Source organism: Nyctibius grandis, chromosome 5, assembly GCF_013368605.1.
Source record: "Nyctibius grandis isolate bNycGra1 chromosome 5, bNycGra1.pri, whole genome shotgun sequence".
Lineage (NCBI taxonomy): Eukaryota > Metazoa > Chordata > Aves > Nyctibiiformes > Nyctibiidae > Nyctibius > Nyctibius grandis.
In genome coordinates this window covers 77,377,587-77,399,765 of record NC_090662.1, presented here as the reverse complement: position 1 = coordinate 77,399,765, position 22,179 = coordinate 77,377,587, and the positions used below count along the sequence as shown (strand labels likewise).

Here is a 22,179-nt window from a genome sequence, read left to right as displayed (position 1 = left end):
CCTCCTCAGGCGTACACACCCTGTGGATTTTGGCAGAGTGAGGGAAGACATAAGGAAAGTGACCACATGTAGCTTGAGTTAGCTTTTATTTTAATGTTATGGTATCTCCATACATATGGCCATGATTTTTTCTTTGTGTTTTGTTTTGGATCTTTGTTTTAAATACAGTATCATTGGATTTGTGTAGTGCTTAGAGCACTCGTAAAATGGAAGGAAAAAACCCCCCAGTAATACTTGTAATAAAAGGAACAGAAAAAAAATCTTATTTCTCTTGAAGGAAAAAATAGCTTGCAATGTATATAGTCACTGCCCTGAACACAGATCAATTGTGCACAAATCTTGGTGACCCAAGAACTCTAGTTATTGTATTATGATTCTATATGAAATGGTTATTGCAAATGCAAATTAAAGTCTAGTATCTGTGTGCCTTAAATCCCTGAATCCTCAGGCAATGCAGTGCATTTTCCATTTAAATAATTGTTTCAAGCCCTTGTGGAGAAAAGCTCAGCGCACATCTTGGGAGTAACATCTGTGGTGGTATCTACTTGTTTCTGCAGAAGTTCTGAAATTCATGAGTTGTTGCATGCTCCTTAATGGGGCTTTAACTCTGAAAACCTCTTGTATGTACCCCAATGGCAAGGCTTAGGTGCAGCTGCTGTGTGGATGGGGAGGTGAAGGGCAGGGGAGGATCAGCTCACACAGCCGTCTTGCGTCTCCACCATTGCAGGATTAGCTGTGTGAGCAATACAACAGGCAGTGCAACTGGTGGTGGGTTATGATTTCCTTAACCCCCTTCTTTCCCTCTGGTGTTCATTCCTCTGTTCCTTTCTACCCCAGATAGTGCTTGGGCTTATGGGATTCTCAGTACCAACACCCATATAGAGCTCTACTAACATTGTGCTCCTCTTGTCATTTTGTCTGGTATTAGCAAGAGACTTCTACTTATGCTGAAGAAAACCTGTGAGAAAATCAAGGCTGCTGAAAATGTTAGAGCAAATGTTGTGATTCTCTTTCTGTGTGTCTTGAAATGTCCACGTGCTTTTCACATCACCACCTGCAAATGTAGGCATTCCCGATCAGCTGCCTTCTCAGGACTTTTTAACCCTGAGGCCATTGAATGCTCTGGCAGAGGGCTCTGAGTTGTTTTTCCAAGCACTGTGATAATGTTTTTTACTAGCAATACATTGATACAAGCTTTCTTTGACTAAAATAGATTTCCTATGGATTAACTGACCCTATGCAATTTGGCTCTTAAGCTTTGTTAAACCTCTGGTTGGCTTGTTCTAGCATGCCTGGTGTCTTATCCTTGCCGTGCTGTTACCCTTTGAAAGTAAACTGTCTTTTCAGACTCCTGTGATGGCTTAAAATACATAGATATCTCTGGGTACAGGTGGCAGCATGCTTAGATATTTCCTTCCTTTCTTCTTATTACTAAAGTTCTCAGCAGACTGTTATTTTTAAACTGCACTCCAGAGTTTTCTGGATGACACCCTTTTCCTTTGTGGCATCCTAACCTACTCTACATCTTCTCACCCAGACCTGGACCAATTGTGCAAACTAACGTTATTGTTCCATAGTGCCTCTTTTCACTCTTATTTCCGTATTCACATGGGTGTTAAATGTGGATAGTTCTTTGTAGGTAACTACATCTTTAACATCAATGATTTCCCTCTCTCTCATGAGAAGGAGCAGTGGTTGAATAATGATACACTTTACTGGCAGTTTCTGAATGTTCTTATTACCTCCACATAATCACCACAGTGATGGTTTCGGATTTGGGGTTACTATTGTGCTTTTCCAGTCTTCATTCCACTGGGAAATCAAGTGATGAAACCCCATATATTCTTAATAAAAAATATGCACAGTTTATTTATCTGTATTTAAGTATTACTAATTTGGGAAAGCAGCCACTTCTATGTGTTTCCCAAAATATCCCTTATTACCACTGAACATCCAACCATGGCATGTAGTTGCATGAGTCCACTGTTACTCACAATAGCCTGCAATTGTATTTATAACATCTGAGCATTTTTCATGCTTAAAACAATAGTAATTCCTCATCCCATTCATGCATTCTTTACATCTTTTGCTAAATTGGTACACTACAGTCATTTCAGAATTATGTGTCTCCTTAGATTCTTACTGTTAACAGAGCAACCAACCAATCCTGCATAGTGTCTTCTGGTTTTCCAGATTAATGTTACTCACCCTCACCCACTCCTATCGCTAACATACCAGTGACCAGAATATTTGATTTCTGTCTAACAATCTGGTTGTGTTTTTTTTTCATGCAGCACATGGAAACATGGATTCCCGCCAATGAGCCTTGCAAGATCTGCACATGTCTTGATAACAAGAAAGTAAACTGCACAGTCCGACCTTGCCCGACTGCCAAATGTAAATTAGTTTAGCTCTAAGTGTGATCGGACTTGAATTGATGTTTTTGTCACTTAGTTTTCTAGTTCTTATCCAAACTTGTTTTATGGAATTTTTCTTCTTACTCCAGCTGTTCAGTGTGGTCCCTGTGAAGTTCCTCGTCTGCGCAGGGACACCAGCCAGTGCTGCCCTGAGTACGAGTGCGGTAGGTTCTCATAAACTGTTGGAATCTTATTGGTCCATATTATTACCAGATGCTTCAAAGGTATACAATCCCTTTTTTTTATTTAATGCAATGGTCCATTTTTGAAACCACTGAATGACCGTACAATATTCTATGTGGAAAAATAAACAGCTCCTGAGGATGTGAGTCTCCATTCACTTCCAACTTGACTTTGTCCCTCTTTCTGTCAGAGGTGAGGAAGGGAACAGAGAAATTTGTTTTTGTCTAAATGACATTAGAATGGTCTTTTTTCTTCAAGTATCTATTTTCGCATGGTCTATATTTGCACATTAAATATAACATCAGAACCTTAATCCTCATAACCCAAGATTGAACTGTTCCCTAAGCTGTTTTGAAAACAAACTCTGACCTGCTGAACTCTAATTTACTTCATATTTTAGGATAGCAGTTGAGTGTAGGGAAAAAGAGTTTAATGGGGGTGTGCATGCGTGTGTATATCTTTTCTTGAGGACTCATTAGTCAGGCGTGGTCTTAAACTCTCTCTCAATTTCTCTTCTTAGTCTGTGACCTGGTTTCCTGTGATTTGCCTCCTGCCCCTGTCTGTGAGTTTGGCCTGCAGCTTGCTCTGACCAACCCTGGAGAATGCAGACCAAATTACACATGTGGTAAGATTTTTTTTTTAGCAGGGAGTGACACTGGAACGTTGCATTTGAGCAACACTGACAACTTCCTTTAGACATTATTTTTTCCCTCTGAAAGATTTAATTTTGGAGCCAACAGACATGTAATGGTTTCATAGACGTGGAAGAAGGGTATTGTTGGCACTTTCTGAGTACACTTTTGAATTAAGGGAAAGAGAAACACTTTACTCTTGGACGTGTGTGCTCTGACCCTTACACTTATTTTATAAATCTTTTTGATTGTATATGAGACATGAATTTTTTGTCAGGGTAGGAACTTTTCCTGAACCTGCAACACAATCTTTGACCTGGGTCTTTTATATCTGCATTACTACTTAGTCTTTAAGTAGATTTATAACAGTTCACAGTAGCGATTAGTGCCTTTCTGCCAAAGAACTGTCTTGTTCACTCGTGGCACTCTGAAATGCCGTGTGCTTGACATGGTACCTACCTTTTTCTGCTAGCGTGTAACAGAGAAGCCTGCAGCTTAGTTCAAAGACCTTCCTGCCCACCGCATCGAGAGCTGACTGTTAAGAAGACCGAGTGCTGTGATAAATATGAGTGCACCTGCAGCTGTACGAACTCGACAGTGAGCTGCCCTCTGGGATATCTATCCAGATCTCTCACTAATGACTGCGGCTGTGTATCTACCACCTGCATTCCAGGCAGGGTAAGGGGAAGGAAGTGTCATTTCGACTATCTTTTATACATGGACTGACAGCTCCAAAGTGGGTAGCTAGGTATTAATGAACCCGCAGTGAGACTACTGGATAATGATGCCAGGGCATTTTTAATTTACGTGTGTCTGAGAGAAATTTCTTTTCAGAAAGGGTTATTAGACATTGGATTGGGCTGCCCAGGGAGGTGGTGGAGTCACCATCTCTGGATGTGTTTAAGAAAAGACTGGACATGCCACTTAGTGCCATGGTCTAGTTGACAGAGTGTGTCAGGGCAACGGTTAGACTCGATGATCCCTGAGGTCTCTTCCAGCCTGGTTGATTCTGTGATTCTGTGATCACACTGTTACTTGTTTTATTACAGTCATTCATTCTGACATAACCAACCCATTTTTTGTGACTTTGAGATAATCAGATTTTATATAGATATAGATATATATATCTATAGCTATATATACCAAACCCATTTGAAACTTCCAGGTCATTTAAGCATTAGGAATTTCAGAGGTAATTTTAAAATTTTTAATTTGTTTCTGGACAACAGAGGTACATGCTTTTGGATCAGTACAGTTACAGTTATGTTCTTTCAGTCCTATGCTAACTTCATTGAAATATTTGGGACATGTTAGACCTAAACTCCTTGTGCGCATTGATTACCTTTGCCTCTGCCTGAGGAGGCATTGTATATCTTATATGAACTATATTGCCACTTTTAAATTTTTGAAATTAATACCTGATGCTGTTAAAGCTTCACCAGGATGTATTTTTTCTTATTTTACCAACCTTTTATTAAGATGTTATATTATGTTAACCTTTAAGATAAGGTTACTTAAAGGAGAGGTTGCAGGGCAATGTAACTTTTTAATTGAAGCAGCTTAACATCTGCTCACCTAACAGCTTAACATAGGGTTACGCTGCCTTGCAGCTCAGGAGGTCTAGCCTTTATTTTCTGTTGCTAAGTATCTCATGACCTTGCATAAGTCATTTTATGTCTCTGTGACTTATTTGCTATATCTATAAAAATAAGTGATGTTCATCTCTTTAATAAAATGCTGTAAATTTACTAATAGAAAGTGCAATGTAAGAGATGGCACTGCTCTTCTGGTAGCTGTGATGGCCTAAGGATACAAGAGAATGAACATTTGTAGCTCAAAGTAGGATCTTTTCAGATCAGCTGATTTAGTTGGAAGAAGTTTTGCATGCATGTTTCCTTCTACAGGAGTTACTGTTTATTATCTCTAAATATTGGGTCACATTATGCTTCCAGGGAAGCTGAGTCAGACCTTGGGCAATTCTACTGACTGCAGATAAAATTCTCCAATTTATTCTTTAAAAAACAGCAGCTTTGTTTGCACTTATTTTCCTTTCCTTAACAGAGTGGCCACAATTTTAAGATCTGTAGCATTTCTACTGGGTTCAAAATATTCCATAAATTTTATGGCAGGTTTCAGATCCTAAAAAGCAGCCTTGTGGAGCCAGCAGTGTGCCCTTACAGTAGCAGTGTGCTCTTTCATGTATTAATTGTTGCATTCAATAGGTGTGTGTGCACAACAACATAGTCTACCCCATTGGGACAACCTGGGAAGATGGATGCAGGGAATGCTCTTGCACTAGCATGAGGGATGATGTTACAGGACTTCAGATGATGGAGTGTCACGACAAAGCATGTAACACGTTCTGCTCTCGGGTGAGTAACATTTAAACCAGTGCATTAGTCAGCAGAGACCTGATGGGGATCTGAAATGATTACTTTTAAGCCTGTGTGTTTAGAGAAGCCAGAGAAAAATAGAAAACAAGTGTTGTAGCAACGAATTATCTCGGGGACAGAGTCTAAGAGGGGCTGAGCATTGCTGACTTTATTTTAGGGTTATTGTTTTAGGATCATATCCTGCTGCCGAGGAAATCAGTGACAAGTTTATTTTTAATTTCAGTAAAAGGAGAACTGCATCCTGAAGTGTCTATTTACCCCACTTGCACAATAAGTACTCATGATGTCTGAAGTTCAGTTTCAAATGACTGTTCTAGCTGAAGTTCACTTTCTGAAGAGAACATTTCAGATCTGTCTATTGCTCAGCTCTGCCTATTATAGCAGTAATAAGACCACATGCTGTGGCCTTTATTATGCTCAGACATCTGCTACGTGCTATAAAATTATGTGGTCTACTTTTGGAAGCCTGCAAAGGAAGTATGAGCTGCTTTGTTATATTGACATAGCTGGTCAAGCAGAAGGACACAGATACTTGCTACAAAAAGTTGGTAGAAGAATTCTAGAAGGGTCAAAGGAATTGGTTAAAAGTCAGCAGCACTTGCCAGTGTTCTAGATTAGAAGACTTTGACCATAACATTATTTGTGCAAACAAATGTTCAAAATGGTTTTTATACTTCCTTTAAACTACCAAATTTACATCCCTAACATTCCTCACCTTAACATAATGTAGAGAATAAGGAAGTAAAAAATCACTGTAAAATTAAATGTGATGCCCTAGAGTTGTATTTTGCTCTGGTATCTAGCACCTCGGACGCATAATCCCTGAGCATTTCCATGCCCTAGCTTCATGAGGTTAACATGGATAGGTCAGTCAGTGAGGACAGTGGAAATACACAGCTTGGGTCTGCAGAAAAAGCAGATGGCATAAGAGGTGCCCAGCCCAGCCAAGTGCTGACAACCCACACCCCTTACCAACTGCCATGTGGCCAGAGAAGTTGTGCTGCAAATATCAGAGGCTACCACAAATGCATTTTGCCTCTTTGTAAAGCTTTCAGGATATACATGGATTAGTTGAGATTGTTCTTGATGGCATTAGCCAATTCCATTCAGGAAAAGGCACATCTGACTTGAAGCATCTCCTCCCTAGTCCATGGTCTGGTGTGTTCACAATCTGCAAGTTCAGTAGGCTGTGTGGGGTCCATGTGGAGCAACAAGATGTGGCTGTCTGGGATTACGAATATTCTCTGCAGGTCTTTTGCTGACCCAGGGTTTTCCCCATGGGTTTGTTCTTCCCTGAACTGTGAAGTGAAGCTCAGAAGATGCTAATTGTTTTTTTCCTCAATGCAGAAGGAAAGATGAGTTAGTTAATGCTACTCAAACGTCCAAGTTGCTTTTTAAATGTTTGTATTAGGCTATATATTGCATTAGCCCCCACAAAATTCAAACAGTTGACCAACCAGCAAGTGTTTCCAAATGTGTGTTGTAACATCAGTGCTTTCAGTGGTCCAGTAACTGATAAAAATCTGTATGTTGGCCTGTGACTCAACAGACTGCTCTGGTGTCATTAGAGGTGACCAGCTGAAATTTGTCAGTGGGAAATGCATACTACAGCAATAACTGCAAAACCCTTTAACTAAGAGGGACCAATTGCTGCTTCTGTGTTTGATTCACTGTGCTGACTGGGGTGATACTGTGATGCTCTGGGTTTTCTAGTGCTGCATGCGAGACAAGGTTAATTTGCTTTTTTTCTGCTCCAGGAGTAGGTTTTTCTCTTCTTGCTGGAAATACAGTGAATCTCCAGATAAATATGTCATGCACATCCCCCTCTGCTGTGAAGTCTCCAAATCTCTTCAGCCTGTTTCTCACTGTTTTTCCTAAACTTTTTAACTGGTTTTAAGAAGTTTGCCTTTTTTTTTTTTTTTTTTTGGAATAAGTCCCATTTATGCATTTGCATTCAGAACAGAGGCTAAGAAAAATCAACACGTGATATCTCTTCTTCCTCCTTGCTTTTGTTCAAGTACATTTGGAAGAAAGCTCTTCATTAGCAGTCCTGGTATATACAGCTGTGAGAAGTTAGAGGTATTCTTTTTGTTTTCAGAAAGACATCATTAATAGTGTGTCTGGGAATCAAAGACTGACCTTGGGCATAGAGCATACATGTGCAGCACTTCATGGCTGAGTTAACGTTGTTGTAGAAACCCTGCATCGTCTGACTCGTTTTAAATTCTCATTTGAATTTACACTAATATGTATTTTAAAACAGTTAATCATGCATTGAAATGTGACTATGAGTGTTTCAGTTAAACAAACAAATATCTGAAAAGCAATGATATTTTCTGAACCCTGTTACGTTAATTGTGCCTTGGTTTTCAAAGAATTTCAAATGCCTTATATTTCAAATGCCTTATATGCCACTATATTTCAATATCATTTAACTTACAGCCTCTGTATCAGAACAAGGCTGGACAGCATGTATGTATATGCACTTGAGAAGCTGTGAACAAAACAGAAACTTTTTTTGAATAATATTTTCCTCTGCTGTGTCTTAAACACTGCATAATTCCCTAGGACCAGAGCAAAAACCCAATCCATTTAAAAAAACCCAGCAAACAAAACTAGTGCTCTTTCTGCAAGTGTAGAGTTTGGTGAGAAGGCTTGAGGATGCCCAATGCAGTGAAAACAAAGAGGGTAGCTGTGAGAGCTTTCACTGTTGCAAGAGAATCCCTTTGATTTCCATTTGTAGAAGAGACTTGTTTCTAGTATGGCAATTACTATGAAATATTAGATCTAAAGTATCTGGCTGTGTTTTGGCTCATAGCCATAACTTTATCAATAATTTGTTATTCTAATAATGTATCATTAATGCAGAGCTACAGTTTCTTGACAAATCAGCCTTAAGCGTTGCAGTGTCAAAAAGCTTTTTTAAAACAGACAAAAAGCCTTGGTGGAAACCATGCCAGTTCTTTTGGGGAAGGTGCCATTTCTTCTGCTCCTTAAATAGTTATCAAAGTTGTACAACCAAAACCATAGCTGTTGGAGAACCTGGATAGCTCAGATTTTCTTTTTTCCTTTGCTTATTCCTGATTCAGTGGATAATACATATCAAGGGCCGCATAAATTCTGTAATCCAGTTTGAATTGGCTTTAAAGCTTATTTTTCAGTTCAGATTAGATGTCATTGAAGGTTGTATTGACTTTAAAGACATACTTTAATCATAGACCATTACTAAGATGATGTTCAAACTCTCTGCTGCTCATGGTTATTAATTCCATTGCCAGGTCTTAAAGTTTTGCGGTATCACTGTTGACTGCGTCATCAGACTTCCGTTAAAGCAGCTTACAGTTTTTTACCTAGCTACACAAAAAGAGAAAAAAAACCGTAACAAATGTACCAGCCTCTTCACCCTGGTGAATGAATGGTGCTACTGTCCTCCTGAGCATGTCAAAATCAAACTCAAATCATACCTGTAGTTTTAGAATGTAAAGAAATGCTATGGGAAAAGAGTGGCCGTTTCATTTAAATGAACCAATCCCACAGTTCTCTGAGGAGGTTAACAGCAAATACAGACTTCTCACTTGCAAACCAGATGTGGGTTTGCTTCATTGTATGTCAGAATGCTGTCACTTTTTCTGTTCTCCTCTATCTTTCCCTTACCAAAGTTTTGAGACAGCAAGCAGATAATTGCTGCAATTATTGCATGTGCCACAAGGAGGAGTGGTGTCTCGCTCCTGGAGCTTCTTCAGAAATTATTTCTCTGAGAGTACATCAAACTAAATGCCTTCAGAGAATCATGGTGATAAAATGGATAACAGCTTTCAAAACACCTTAAAATCACTACTTTACTATTGTGAAGGGAGCACTTGCTTTGCTTAATTTCTGTCAATGTTTTGGAGTTAGGTACTTTGTAAGTGATATAAAAGAGTGTGTTTTAAAGTATTGGATAATTTAAAGTATTAGATGATTAAGACAAGAATGAAGCATAATTTTCTAGGATAAGTGTTTAAGACAAAGCCATTTGTCTAAGTGTGTGTAAATTAATTAGGTTAGCTTAATTAATAGAATAATTAATCAAGCCCCTTGATTAATTAAAGAACGTATGCACCCTATGTGCAAAGGAATAGTGAATGATTGTAATAGAAGCTGACTACAAAAGCTATGGCTTTAATCTCCAAGATTTCAAATGGATATTATCCTTTGAAGTAGCATGTAAAGCATGGTAGTAAATGGTTTAATAGTGCATATTAAGGAGGTCAAAGAAACTAATGTAAAAAGGAGACTCTTGTTTGAATATTAGATGTGCAGGATCTCATTTAAAAACTGTGAAAGTCTTGTTGGGAGGTAATTTCAAACATTCAGCTTGCTTTTTAAAGCATAATTTAATTTGGAATTTAAGAAATGATTCCTTAATGTCCCAGAGACTTACAAACAGAGAATTAAGTCCTCACCTGGGGTAAATGAGTGCGGCTCCAGGGAAATCTCTAGAATTGTGCTGATTCATTGCCACTGAAGATTTTGCTTTCAGCTTTTCAAGTTGATTTATATCCATCCTACTGGGTTTTTCTCAGTCTGCTGTTGCCATTTTCATTCTCTTTGGTTCCTCCAACACTCTCTAGGTACTATAATCTCAATATGTAAAGGCAAATACTGGAGCCTTCTTAAAAATACTACGTTGAGGCATCATCTTTGTTCTTTCTTTCCTATTTTGTTGGCCAAAAGGCAGCTGACAGAGTTTTCTGGCCAAAGCATTAGCACCCGTGAAAAGATGAACTATGTATCCTGAGCAACACTAGAATGAAAGGAGTACACAAATATGCCAAGCCATAGCCTGTGTGGATGCCTCCGGTAGCCTTGAGTAGGCGATGAAACCAAAATGTGCGTTCTCTGAATGCTACAGAATTAATCTGCACTCCTCTTTTGTCTGTTGCAAGCCAAGCTCTGGTTCAAAAGCATGCAAAATTTCCCCCTGCCATGTAGAATGTCTTAATCTGTATGCTTTCACTCTCCACGTGCGAGATCAGCTTTATCTGTGCGATTGTGTTTGATGAAACAGCCTGATCTGGCAGCATAACTGAGCACTTGTCAGGTTCTCCATCGCAGCTGCTGATTATCACTCCCAAGTCAGCCACGTGCACCTGTTCAAATGCGAGGGGTGCCTTGTGTTGCTTTATGCCTTGTGTTGCCTTATTACCTTCTGGGGGCATGGGGATTTTTTTAGTCCTGTAGACTTTGATCTGCTTCTCAGTGTGACGGATGGTCAGACGCTTACTAAGGGCTTCTTCTGAGTTTTAGTTGTCTGTTTGAAGTTTGAACTCTGTGTTTAAAAAAAAAAAAAATGCAAGATGCAGAAGAGGAATAAAGCAGCGGATCCAGTCCAGAAAAAGCAGGGGACAAGTAGAATATTGTCTATAAGTCGATCCTTGAACAAACCATGGCAAACACTGGCATCTCTATATGCTAGTATCTCTATGCTAGAAAGTGAAAAATAATGAAGGAAGAGATGGATACTGCTCACTCTGCCTAGTTCAGCCTAACATTAACCTTCAACAGCACAGTATCTGAGACTTGTCAGATGTTCATGGACTGTGCAGCTCAGGAATAATCCTAGTAGCATATACTCTTTGTACATAAGTCATCTAACTGGAAAAAAACCCCAACCCCACAATAAAAAAAAACCACCTCAAAATGCACAATACAGTTTTCTTTTCTTAGATGTAACCTTAAACATTACCATCTTTAGAATTAAACGTGAAATAAAGCTTTCTTTATTCCTGTGGGCCCATATTTTCATGGTGTGAGGTACAAAAGGTGGGGTTTTCTGATGGTGGAGTATTTCTTATGCTGTGGAGGATCTGGGGCAGTGGGGAGTCACTGTCCACCTTATTCCTCAAGGTAACGGATGCTCTGTAGGAGGAGCTCATAGACTGCTGCAGTCTGCAGGTTTGTCTTCTGAGACAGCTTTGTAGTCTATGGTGGTTCAGGGGCTGTGTTAGGAGAAGCTCAGCAGGCACTGAGGTCGGGAGCTGTGATCTCCTGTGTTTCTTCCCCTTAGGAGTCAGAGCTCCCAGATTTTGAACTCACTGAGCACCAAAAGGGCCACTTAGGGTGAACTGTCCAAAACCAACACTGCATTAGGGGTGCAAATCACCCCTGGAGTCTGCTGCATAGCGCGTTTTTGTTTGCACTTTAGAGCGCTCTGTTCAAGCCAACTTAATGAAATCTGGGTTCTGCAGCTGGATTTTGCTTTATTCTGGGCACAAACAGCTCATGGATTTTTACTTCTCTAAGTTTGCCACACAAATAAAAAGTTGTATCCTATACGTCAGATGCTTCAGACATGTATTTAGCAGATAAAAGTCATATAAAACAAAATGCTCAACAGCACAACTTTTCCCACAAAGCTAGGTCAAACTCCGGTATTAGGTTTTATGACATTGTACAAAATGCACTTCCATATGGAAGTCTGCTGATTATCGAGGTTTGCTAATGTGCTTCATATTGCAAATCAAGGACAGTTCATGGAGGGAGGGAGCAGTTGGGAATACTTCAGCAATTCAGTTCAAAGGGGCTGACCAAAATAAAATTATGCTTATTTTCATTGACATTTTTCACATGTACAATATTTTCTTTGACGGAACATCTTTCCTTCAACTCTGTTGATATCAGAGTTACGTTTTGCCCCTTGGAGACTGCCTAGCTATTAAATGTAGAATATATTATTTATGATTAGATTAAAGCTCCTTGCTTTCTTTCACTTAGATACTCCAATGTTTGAATATTTACCTAGTATCTTCAGGACATGAAAAGATGAAATGATCAGTAAAAACTGATCCCTGGACTATATGCCTGACAAGCCCCTTCCCTCTGCTTCAGCACAGAGCAGTCAGATGTCTGAATGTGCTCAGACTGAATCCTAACCTTGAATGCTCAGGGGTGGGAAGGGGAGTTGTGAGTGTTGATTAGCATCCAAGATGCCACTAGAACAATTTTTACCTTTCATTTTCTTTTGTAAAATAGTAAAATATATATATATATATAAAAGATTTTTTAAATACCAGATAAAAATTCTCATAATTATATATGACTTGTATGTAAAAACAGAGGTGATTTTTTAAAAATTGGATTCTTAACATTCACATATAGTTTTCTCTCAAAAGCTACCAAATAGCATGGCAATTCTCCCAATCACACTTAGAAGTGGACTTCTTTTTCCTTTTTCACTCTTCTGTAGGGCCATGTTAATGGAAAGATTTGCTCTTTACAGTTTGCAAATGCATAAAAGAAACTGCTCAAGTACAATAAACTAATATTTGGAAATGACTGCTGCTTAATGCTGTTGAAATAGCTCAGGGTCCTCTGAAAGCATCATTCTTTTACCCCTTCCCTTTCCATTTCTGCCTGTTTATGTCACTGTTCTTTTCTGCCTTGTGGCAAATCTTTGTGCTATTACATATTTGAGCAGATCCTAGCAAGAGGAAGATGTTTCTGGGTGATTCCAGATTTCTTTATCTTTTTTTTTTTTTTAATGTTAGGCACCATCAACATTTTCTGTACTTCAAGAAGGGGTGCTCCATACCACAGGAGAGAAGCTAATATCATTGCAAGGCCCATTAGTTGATTGGCATGATTTGAGCAAGGAAGGTACCTAGAGTTAGTCCATGAAGTGAATGTCTTCAAAATATATATTAAACAGGAACTAATGAAATAAGAATTTCTACTCCTGATGTTGTGTGCATTTTAATTTATTTTTTCTGACAGATAATGTTAACCATTTAACAGGATGCTGAGCTGGGTGGACCATTTGTTTGTTTTGTAATAGTAGCGTGTGGCCTTACAGTTCTGTTTTCAAACACCCCTTTCTATAAAAAGTTGCTAACATTAAATATTTATCCCAGTGTTTTCTTTTAGGACTAATTTTATCATTTGTCTTCTATTCCCGGATCAGTCAATCCTTTTCTTTTCTCCTACAGGGTTACAAGTATATCGTCCAAGAAGGGGAGTGTTGTGGGAGGTGCCAGAAGACTGCCTGCGAGGAGCAGCTGTTCTGGTCTCGGGGTGATGCAGATCCTCGTTTGCATGAGGTGAGGTGACAGTGGCATGGATACTTCCTCTTCTAGGAGAAGTGTGCAGGAATTATTTTGTGTTCCATGGAAGGAGGTGAAGAAGATATGAGCTATTTCTTCTATACATCAAGTAGTGCTGAAAACCAATGTTTTTTGGGGTGTGTGATTTACTCGTTTGGTTCTAACAAGCAAAACCTTCCACCCTTTTGGGGCTTTAAGGAAGCAATATTTTTGTGTGAAATCAGTAATTTCACAAATGATAGCTCTCAAAAGAATGTTAATGGGACATGATGCTTCTTTGGCTGTAGGCTATTCGTTTAAATTATCCCAATTAATTTGTATTACTCTATGGATAGCAGGCAGATGGGGTAGTGGATTGCTTGAATTTCACAGTCCTATTCAAATAGGATATTCTATTTGGTACACACTGAAATATCAGGAAGTAAATGAGGATAGAAAGATGAGTTATTCTCTGGTTGCTAAAGATGATTGCAGCATGTCAGATAAGACTGCAGTGGTCCAGGCCACACTTGTTTTCTGCTCAAAATAACAGTTTATTTTCAGCAGTGTGCCTCTTCTCTTAGGATTCAAAGAGCCCAGCGGGAAGTGAGTGCATGCAACAGCCATTTAAAATGCGCTGCAGATACCCTACCACTATGCAAAGCTATGTGGATATTTGTTTCTTTTCTTGCCTACATTTTAAATTCCTTCAGGCTATTCAGTTTGTTCTGTCCCTAACCCAAGGACCCTTGGCAAGCCTTTGCTTTCCCCAGTAGCATTAAATTGCTTAATCCTATGCAGAGCTTTGGATTCAAAAAAAGCAGGAACAGTAAGTTAAATATGTTTAAAATAATAGACCTTCTCCCCATCTTTTCTTCCCTAAGTGTTGTTCTTTATAATGTGTCTGCATTTTCATCTACATCTCACATTTACATATTTAATGTTAACTTTTTAATTGCTTCTTTTACAAAGGCAGTCTGCTGCTGTCTTTTAAAAAATGTAAACGTATCATTTTGCATCCTGCCTCTTCCCTGATTTTACCAAGGGCATTTTTTAATGTGGATCAATATTCTTCTCTGCTTCATAAAACAAGCCTTCAGAAGGCCTATTTTAATGTCCCAACATGTCTTACTGATTTCTATTGTCCTAATGGAGTAATAGATCCTCATACTCTGCTATTTCTTTCTTCCTGTGTTCTCTTTCAACTCTTCTGTCATTAACAAAGAACTATTTAACACATCAGAGAAAAGTATTCCCTAACTTTCTAAGCAAAGATGTTTGAATTTACTGAAGTTTGGGATCTGATTTTCACTTTCACTGTTCTTGAAGTGTTTTCAAAGAGTGTTAACGGTGGAGGCATACAGCTTCAAAGTTCCTCCCAGCATTGAACTGTGACAGCATCTTCTTTCTGGACTGTGGTGGTGTCTTTTCCCATAATAGCACTTGAAGTTCCCGCCTTACCTGACCCATGGGTGATTATAATCTGTAGAACTATCAACAGGATCTGGTCTCTTCTACGTTTGCAAGTATTTCAGGTCTAGAGCCTATTGCCAAAGCCTCCTTTGGGCTTAGCAGAGCTGATTTGCAGCAGGTTTCATCAGAAAGAGGGCCAGCTTGGCTGTAGCGCAATGCAGTGCAGCCAGCTACTGGGTAACAAATGTAGATTTAAATCTAGTTGAGTGCTTTTTCTTCTTCACATGTTACTTCACCTGCCCCTTTATTTGTCACTTTAAGGATACTCCTGTAACTCCTATACTCTACAAACCAAGCAGCAAACTGTTCCATAAACCGATTGTCACGGTAAGGATTTGTGGAGAACTGTTGAGTGACAGACTGTTCCTGATGCAGTAAACGTGCTTTTTGCAAACCAGCATGTTGACTGTGGTGGTCTTCTCTCTATCCAGTGGCACAAATACTGCTGCCTATATTTAATCCTTTCACAATTTCCCATCAGGTCGGCACAGAGTGGCGATCCCCCTTCAACCGTTGCATTATCAATGAGTGTGTCCGGGTGAACAATGAGGTTTTTGTGCAGCAAAAGAATCTTTCTTGCTCTCAAATGGATGTGCCTGACTGTCCAGAGGGAACTGAGCTACGTTGTGACCAAATAATAGACTGCTGTCCTTCCTGCAGATGTGGTAAGGTTTTGTGTATGACAAACAGAATCACTAGAGAATGAATATCTCATGCGCTGATCTCCTGTTTCTCAACAGCAGTTTCAAAGGTGCATATTATGCAAGTATAGTACTTTGAAGCTCTCGTGTGTAATTTAGACATTGAGTACAATAGCACCTGCTGCTATTACTTTGTCTTTCCAACTGATGTTCACTGTCTCCTCTTGAACTACTTACTGTTGAAGCTATTTTGTGTTGCTTCAGAGAGACATACCAAGCTATGTTTCTACAGCTCCAGCCTGCATTGTTAAGCATTTAAAAGAGGTTTTGAGATGCTTTTGGCCTAGGAAGGTTCAACACTGTCCCCAGTGCCTGCTATGAACAGGGAGTTTGCATGCAGCCATGCTGTCTTCTGTGTGTCTCTGAACATTGTGGCTGTGGCCATGGCCATTTCCTAGCATAGACTTGGGTCAAAAGTCCAGATCAGAAGATTTGGTTAATTTGCCTCAGTCTGGGAAGAATCCCAGTCATGTTTAATTGACAACCACAGGGTGAGAAACTAGCAGTGGGAGGAAGAGGGGTAATACACGCTGAAACTTACAGAAAACCTGAGTGCATCTTCTGAGAGTATGAGGCTTGAACTGGAGGGGAAAATTTATATTGTGCCATGTATTTGTTAAAAAACAGCTCAGCAAGAGACATTTGGAGGTGGAATTCAGGACAATTCCGACAAATTGCCACCTTTTAAGGTATAATGTAAGAGGGCTCAATTACGCCTTTTTACAGTGAAACTGGATCTAAATGTCCTCAGCTGGAACTCTAGTTGTGATTTATTAAATGTTAGTAGTATCATGATAATGTTTATGCTAAATAGAATATTATCTTCTTTTTCAGTACCCCTGAATGGTTGTCCTTTGAATGGCACAGTTATTGGGGTAAGATGCGATTCTTTTTATTTGCTGCGATGGTAAGACATTTAGATGTATGAATGAGCTTTTGAAGAGCACAAACTTGCCTATGAGCATACAGAGCAGCTTTGTTCAGACAGAATCTGCCAGTGAGACCTTGGGGTAATTAATAGCAGTGGCAAGGGGCTCAGCACATGTATGTCCAGTTCATGACCCTGCCACAGTCTTCCCATATGACAAGGAGTATCTCTGCAAAACGGGGACAGTAACGTTTCCTTATCTTGAAGGGATGCTTGAGGAAAGTGCTTAGAAACTGTGGTAATCTGCATTGTGTAATGGCTTGCAGGCTACCAAACACACAGGAAACTATCTGTGAGGGATAATCTCAAACATGATCCTTGCCCACTTCGGGGAAGCAAAAACTTCCCGTATTCTACCTAGAGGATAAGGCAGATTAAAAAAGGATGGAGAATCTTGCTCCACCTGTGTGGAGGGAGGGGTGTTCCTCCTTGGCTATTAGCAGGAACAGGAAAGCTGAGCTTCCTCACTGTTTGACCTCTGTCCCCTTTGAAGATCCCTGCTGATACGCCCTCAGAGGAATTTTTTTCTCAACTTCATATTTAATGGATAGATTAAGACATGTTTAACCCAGCCCATGACAGTGGGAATGATGGGAGTTAAGCATCTGATCTCATTTATGCTGTATTTTTCTTTGGAGAGCTCTGTCAATTGTCCATTGTTTCCCTAAATCCATATTCTGGCAGCACCTCTGGTGTCAAAGAGCTCTAAATATTCTCATCATCCCCCAGGGAAACAGGTCCCCTTTAGTCATTTAACCTAACTTTTAACCTATGTATTCCTGTGTTGTCAATGTATGTCTATCTTTTTCATTTATTTGAAAGGTAAATTCACCCAAATCTCTTTTGACTTTTGCGGTATGGCAGAGAGAACCTTTCTCCATCTATTTCTTCTGGTTTCGATTTTTTTTTTATAGTCGATAGGCATAAGTTTATCAGTTTGTTAGAGTTAAAGGCCTGACATCAAGCATCCATCATTCTGTGTGGGGATTACTTCCCTGTAGAATTAAATCCAAGGAATAACTCTGCCTTTCGTGTCAGAACACTGGGAGAAGGGTTTTAAAGTGGTAAAATTTGAAATAATCTGCTTTCTCTTTTATTCCTCTATTTGTCTCTATAGTATGTTGTCAAAACTAGTTGTGGCATTTTATAAAGACCATACTTGTAGAGAATGTCATGCAGTATAGTAATTGCTAGCTCCTGCCACATTCTTTTATACAGGATATGCATATATATATATATACATTGTGTTGCAAAAAGGTGTCTTTCCAGTTGCATGCTGTCTTCTCACAAACAACTAGATTTTTCTCTTCCAACAAAATGTTTACCTGATCTGTCTAGTTAAGCCTTTGTTCTAGTTTCAAGTGTTTTAAAATATTTTAAAATACCTTCAAATGAAGCAAAAGCAAATTTTGAAACAAAATGTCATGTTTGAAGACTTAAAATATTTCACCTTCTACAATATTGAAAAAATTCCTACCTTAATAAAATTTTCCCAATTTGGAATGAATTCATAGTGTTTCAGCTGACACAAAACTACATTTTAATTCATTATTATTTGCTATCTGGCTATACATAAAAGCTGCCTTTAAAATGTTTTTCCTTTTTTTTTTTCTTTCTTTTAATAGACCTTTTAAAATATGTTATTGTTCTTCCTGACAATTGGTCATTTTATCAAACGCTGCCTGTGCAAGATTTTGAGGGTGTCGGTAGGCCCCAGCTGTTACGTTGCTTCTGTGCTCTTGCTGTCACAAATATCAAGCATTACTGAAGTTATCATTCAACAACGCAGTTACCAAAATATTTTCTCAGGATGGCAAGTGTGAAATTTGAGTTGAGATATAATCTTGGAAGATTTCTCAACAAAGTGGCCATTTTGATTTTAAAAAAGAATAAGTCAGAGCTTATCTTAGAACTTCTGTTAAATTAGTGAACTTTTCAATTAAACTAGCTTCATTTAATGACTTATTGTGAGCTAATTAGCTATATGCCTGAAAGCTTTTGAGCAGCTGGCATTACTACAGCTTTGTCTTACACTGTTCTCTACTTCAATGACTGTTCCAGAGTTCTGCTCAGGAAGGAAGATGTGGTGTCCACAGAAGTTTACACTTCCTGGATTTCAAAAGCTTTATTCTGGGTCCTTTAAGAATTGGTTTCAAGTTTCATTTTATATCAAGGGAAAACTTTGCTCCATTAACTCATTCAATGAATAGTTCCAAGTTTTGAACCTTTTACTGCAGTTCTGTTAACTGACTGTGTCCTTAATCCCTTTACATTTTTGTCTTGTATCTGGTTACCAATATTATATTCCAGTAATTTTGTGTATTGCATTCACTCTGCTGTTCTTAACAATGCCTTGGGCTTTAACTGCAGACTTCCAAGCAGGTGGCTCTATTTACCAAAAGGATTATCTATATCACTCATCTGTTTTCCCAGGCTTTTACAGAGTGGCATTTTTGAAGGAGATCTGAGTAGATTTGGGCTTTATGCAGGTTATTTTGGTTGCACTGACTAACACTGGGTTAGCAGATGTTGACATTTCATTCTAAGTTAGCCAAGAAAACACGATAGGTGTATTAAATAAAGTGAAAAAGTTGTATCAATCCATTATTTCATTTGGTTCTGTCATGCTAAGCTATGTTTATTCACAGAAAGCCATTGTTAAAGCCATTTGCATGCTAATCCCTAAATACATTAAATAAATATCATAGAACTAAGCTGTGATACAAACTTTGGATCAAAGTTCAAGGCACTTGTGTGTGAGGATTTCGTTTCAACATGTCTCTAGTAAGCCCTATGTTCCTCCCTGTAACAGTGATTTTAGTATAAACTCAACTTTATCTATCTTTTTTGTATTTAATTGGAGTGTTAGAACTTTTGGAAGATCCAATGAGAATATCAATTGTAATATCAATTGTGGCTTTATAGACCCTTTCTTCATGATGTGAAAGCCTAGAGCTACTGAGGCATTCTGTGACAAGCATTTACTTCTAGAGGGCCTGAATTAAGTATGATTATGATAGTAAACAGAACAAACCCAAACGCGTTTTGCAACAGGTCCACATGATGATGATGATGACATCTCCCAGATTTGCAAGGCTTTTGTGTGTACATGCACATGTGTGTGTGGAGCTACTAACCAGTAGAGCAATACTAGTGTCTGTGGATTGAATGTCCTTGTGAGGCCATGTAGTCTATACTAGAACTATCACTCTGGTGTCTGAATGCTTTACAATGTTGAGAGTAAACAAGAAGTCTGGAGTTTCATATGACATTTCTTATCCATCCCTCTCCCATAGGAAAATGTTATGGGTGTGTCCTCATGCCTGCATCCATTGAGGTCTTTTAATCCTCCAGGTTAATGATCCGGTATTCATTATGAAAGGTTAAACCAAGAAAGCTGAAGAGTCCCATGTCAAGGTCTCAAGATGAGTTGTTAAAAGACAGGGATCTCCCCATTGGTGTTACCACCTCCATCATGTTGTATGTCGATGATCTTTTTTCTAGACCTCTACAAAAAAAAAGAAAAAAGTAATTGCTATTGCTGGTCCTTTATAGAAAACCACTGAGGCTTGCAGACCTCTGTTGTGCTGGGGTGCAGAGTAAGAATGTAATTAAAATTCCTTAATCAGAACATTTGTCCTTCAGTGTGTATGTCAGAGTATTGTCTCTGAACTACCCATAAATGCATTACCTTTATACTATTACTCTGGACAGCTTCTTGGTTTTGCTCCATTTGTTCCATGAGTGTTTACTAGTGTGGAACAAGAAAAAAAGGCATTTGAGAATATGCATAGTATGTATCATGGGAAATTCCTGTTCCAAATTAAGTCAACAGTGACATTCTGTTGACTTTTGAAGCACAACGCAAAGCTTTTATAATCTAGCAATATTCAGTGTCTGTTTACCTTATTTATTAGGTTTTAGAAGTTCTTTGTGAAAAACTTGGATAGACTTCTTCCATTTTGTCCCTTCAGTCATAGTGGTTTGTCATTTTGGGGTTGAAATGAAAGTCTGTGCACTTGGGAGGCAGAAAGACTTGTATTTAGAATTTCTTTCAGTGCTAGGAATCCAATTACTAACTCCACGTCCTTTGTTTCCCATTTAATAGTTTGGCATTTTTTGCTCTACATTTTAAATGCCATTTTTGCTTGCTTTGAAAAGGTGATGGGATCCAGCAAACAAGGTGCTGGGGAAGTGCTCAGGAAATTTGAATAGTGTGCTAGCTCAGCCACTGATTTGCTTGTAACTATGGACAAGTCCAGTTCTTCACTCAGTAATTCTGTTTCTATTTTTATTTTTCTTTCTCCTTTCTCATTTTTAAGCTTTTAGGCCTCTAGAGATTCTAAGCAGTATTATTACAAGAACAAGAACAAGTAATTTCTGCCCATGATCTGTGGGTTGTGATGGCTCAAGAATAAAATCTTGTTGGCAAACCAATTCACTACACTCAGGAAAAATGAACTGGTGGCAACCATTTAACACATAGTCAGGACAGCTCATGACAAAATCTTCCTTATCACTTTCAAGGATTCCTTTCTTGCTTGCTAGCTTTGTAAGCACCAAAGTAAGAACTGTCAATGCCATTTCACAGATTAAGCAATTCTAAAGGGCTTACTTGAAAAATAGCCTCATGCTATGCTGCTAGTTGTGGAATTACAGATGCAAAAATTTGGGTCTCTGGGAAGTGGGGGCATCAGTTTTCTGTTTTCTCTTGCAAAGAAATCCAATGCGAGATTTAATGGAAGAGATTTAACCTACATAAAATTGCTCATTTATTTGAATTCTGCAGAAGAGACAGTCACTGACTTACAAACTGGTTCTAATGTTTCAGCCATGGAGACGCCTGATGGTGGACCAATGCACAACATGTCTCTGCTCGCTCCAGTCAACGTCTTCTCGGAGATATACTTTGACATGTACAAAATTAAGCTGCGAACCATGCCCAATAGTAAGTGCGAGTAGTCTGGATGTTCTGGTTAAGAATGTGTCTGGTGAGAAGGTCATGTTCTTCATTGTATACACCAGTTTATGTTCTGTACAACTCTGGTACCTGTTGCCTTTCTTCAAGTTTTTCTGAGAAGTCATGGCCCTGTGTTCTTTCCCTGAATTAGACGAAATATGCCAAATGCGATCTAAATCCACAGTGTAGGAAAGGTAACTTTTCATAGTACTTAGGTCCACAGGCACATTTTATTGTGTATACTAGACTACTTACCTTCAGGGCGAAATAAGGTTTGGCAAATCATTTGCAAAAGGAACTGCTGTGTCTCCTTTCCTACAATATTATCTGTCCCTCCAGGGACCAGCAGCTCAGCTGGATCTCCATGCTTCAGGGCTTTCCTATGGACTATTCCAAATTGTCTAGTAGCTGGGCTCAATAATATTTCTGTCT

At 38.9% G+C, this 22,179-nt stretch overlaps 1 protein-coding gene across 1 annotated transcript in view; it reads left to right on the top strand.

Annotated features, from left to right (window-relative positions):
• The window catches only part of VWF (von Willebrand factor), a 144,134-nt gene that overhangs the window by 109,365 nt on the left and 12,590 nt on the right, over positions 1–22,179 (top strand). Inside the window, exons 39-47 of the mRNA XM_068400423.1 lie at positions 2,295–2,397; positions 2,507–2,581; positions 3,121–3,225; positions 3,705–3,910; positions 5,455–5,604; positions 13,593–13,703; positions 15,640–15,823; positions 16,694–16,734; positions 21,619–21,735. Coding sequence (XP_068256524.1) covers positions 2,295–2,397; positions 2,507–2,581; positions 3,121–3,225; positions 3,705–3,910; positions 5,455–5,604; positions 13,593–13,703; positions 15,640–15,823; positions 16,694–16,734; positions 21,619–21,735 — 1,092 coding nt within the window. The remainder of the gene's footprint in view (positions 1–2,294; positions 2,398–2,506; positions 2,582–3,120; positions 3,226–3,704; positions 3,911–5,454; positions 5,605–13,592; positions 13,704–15,639; positions 15,824–16,693; positions 16,735–21,618; positions 21,736–22,179) is intronic.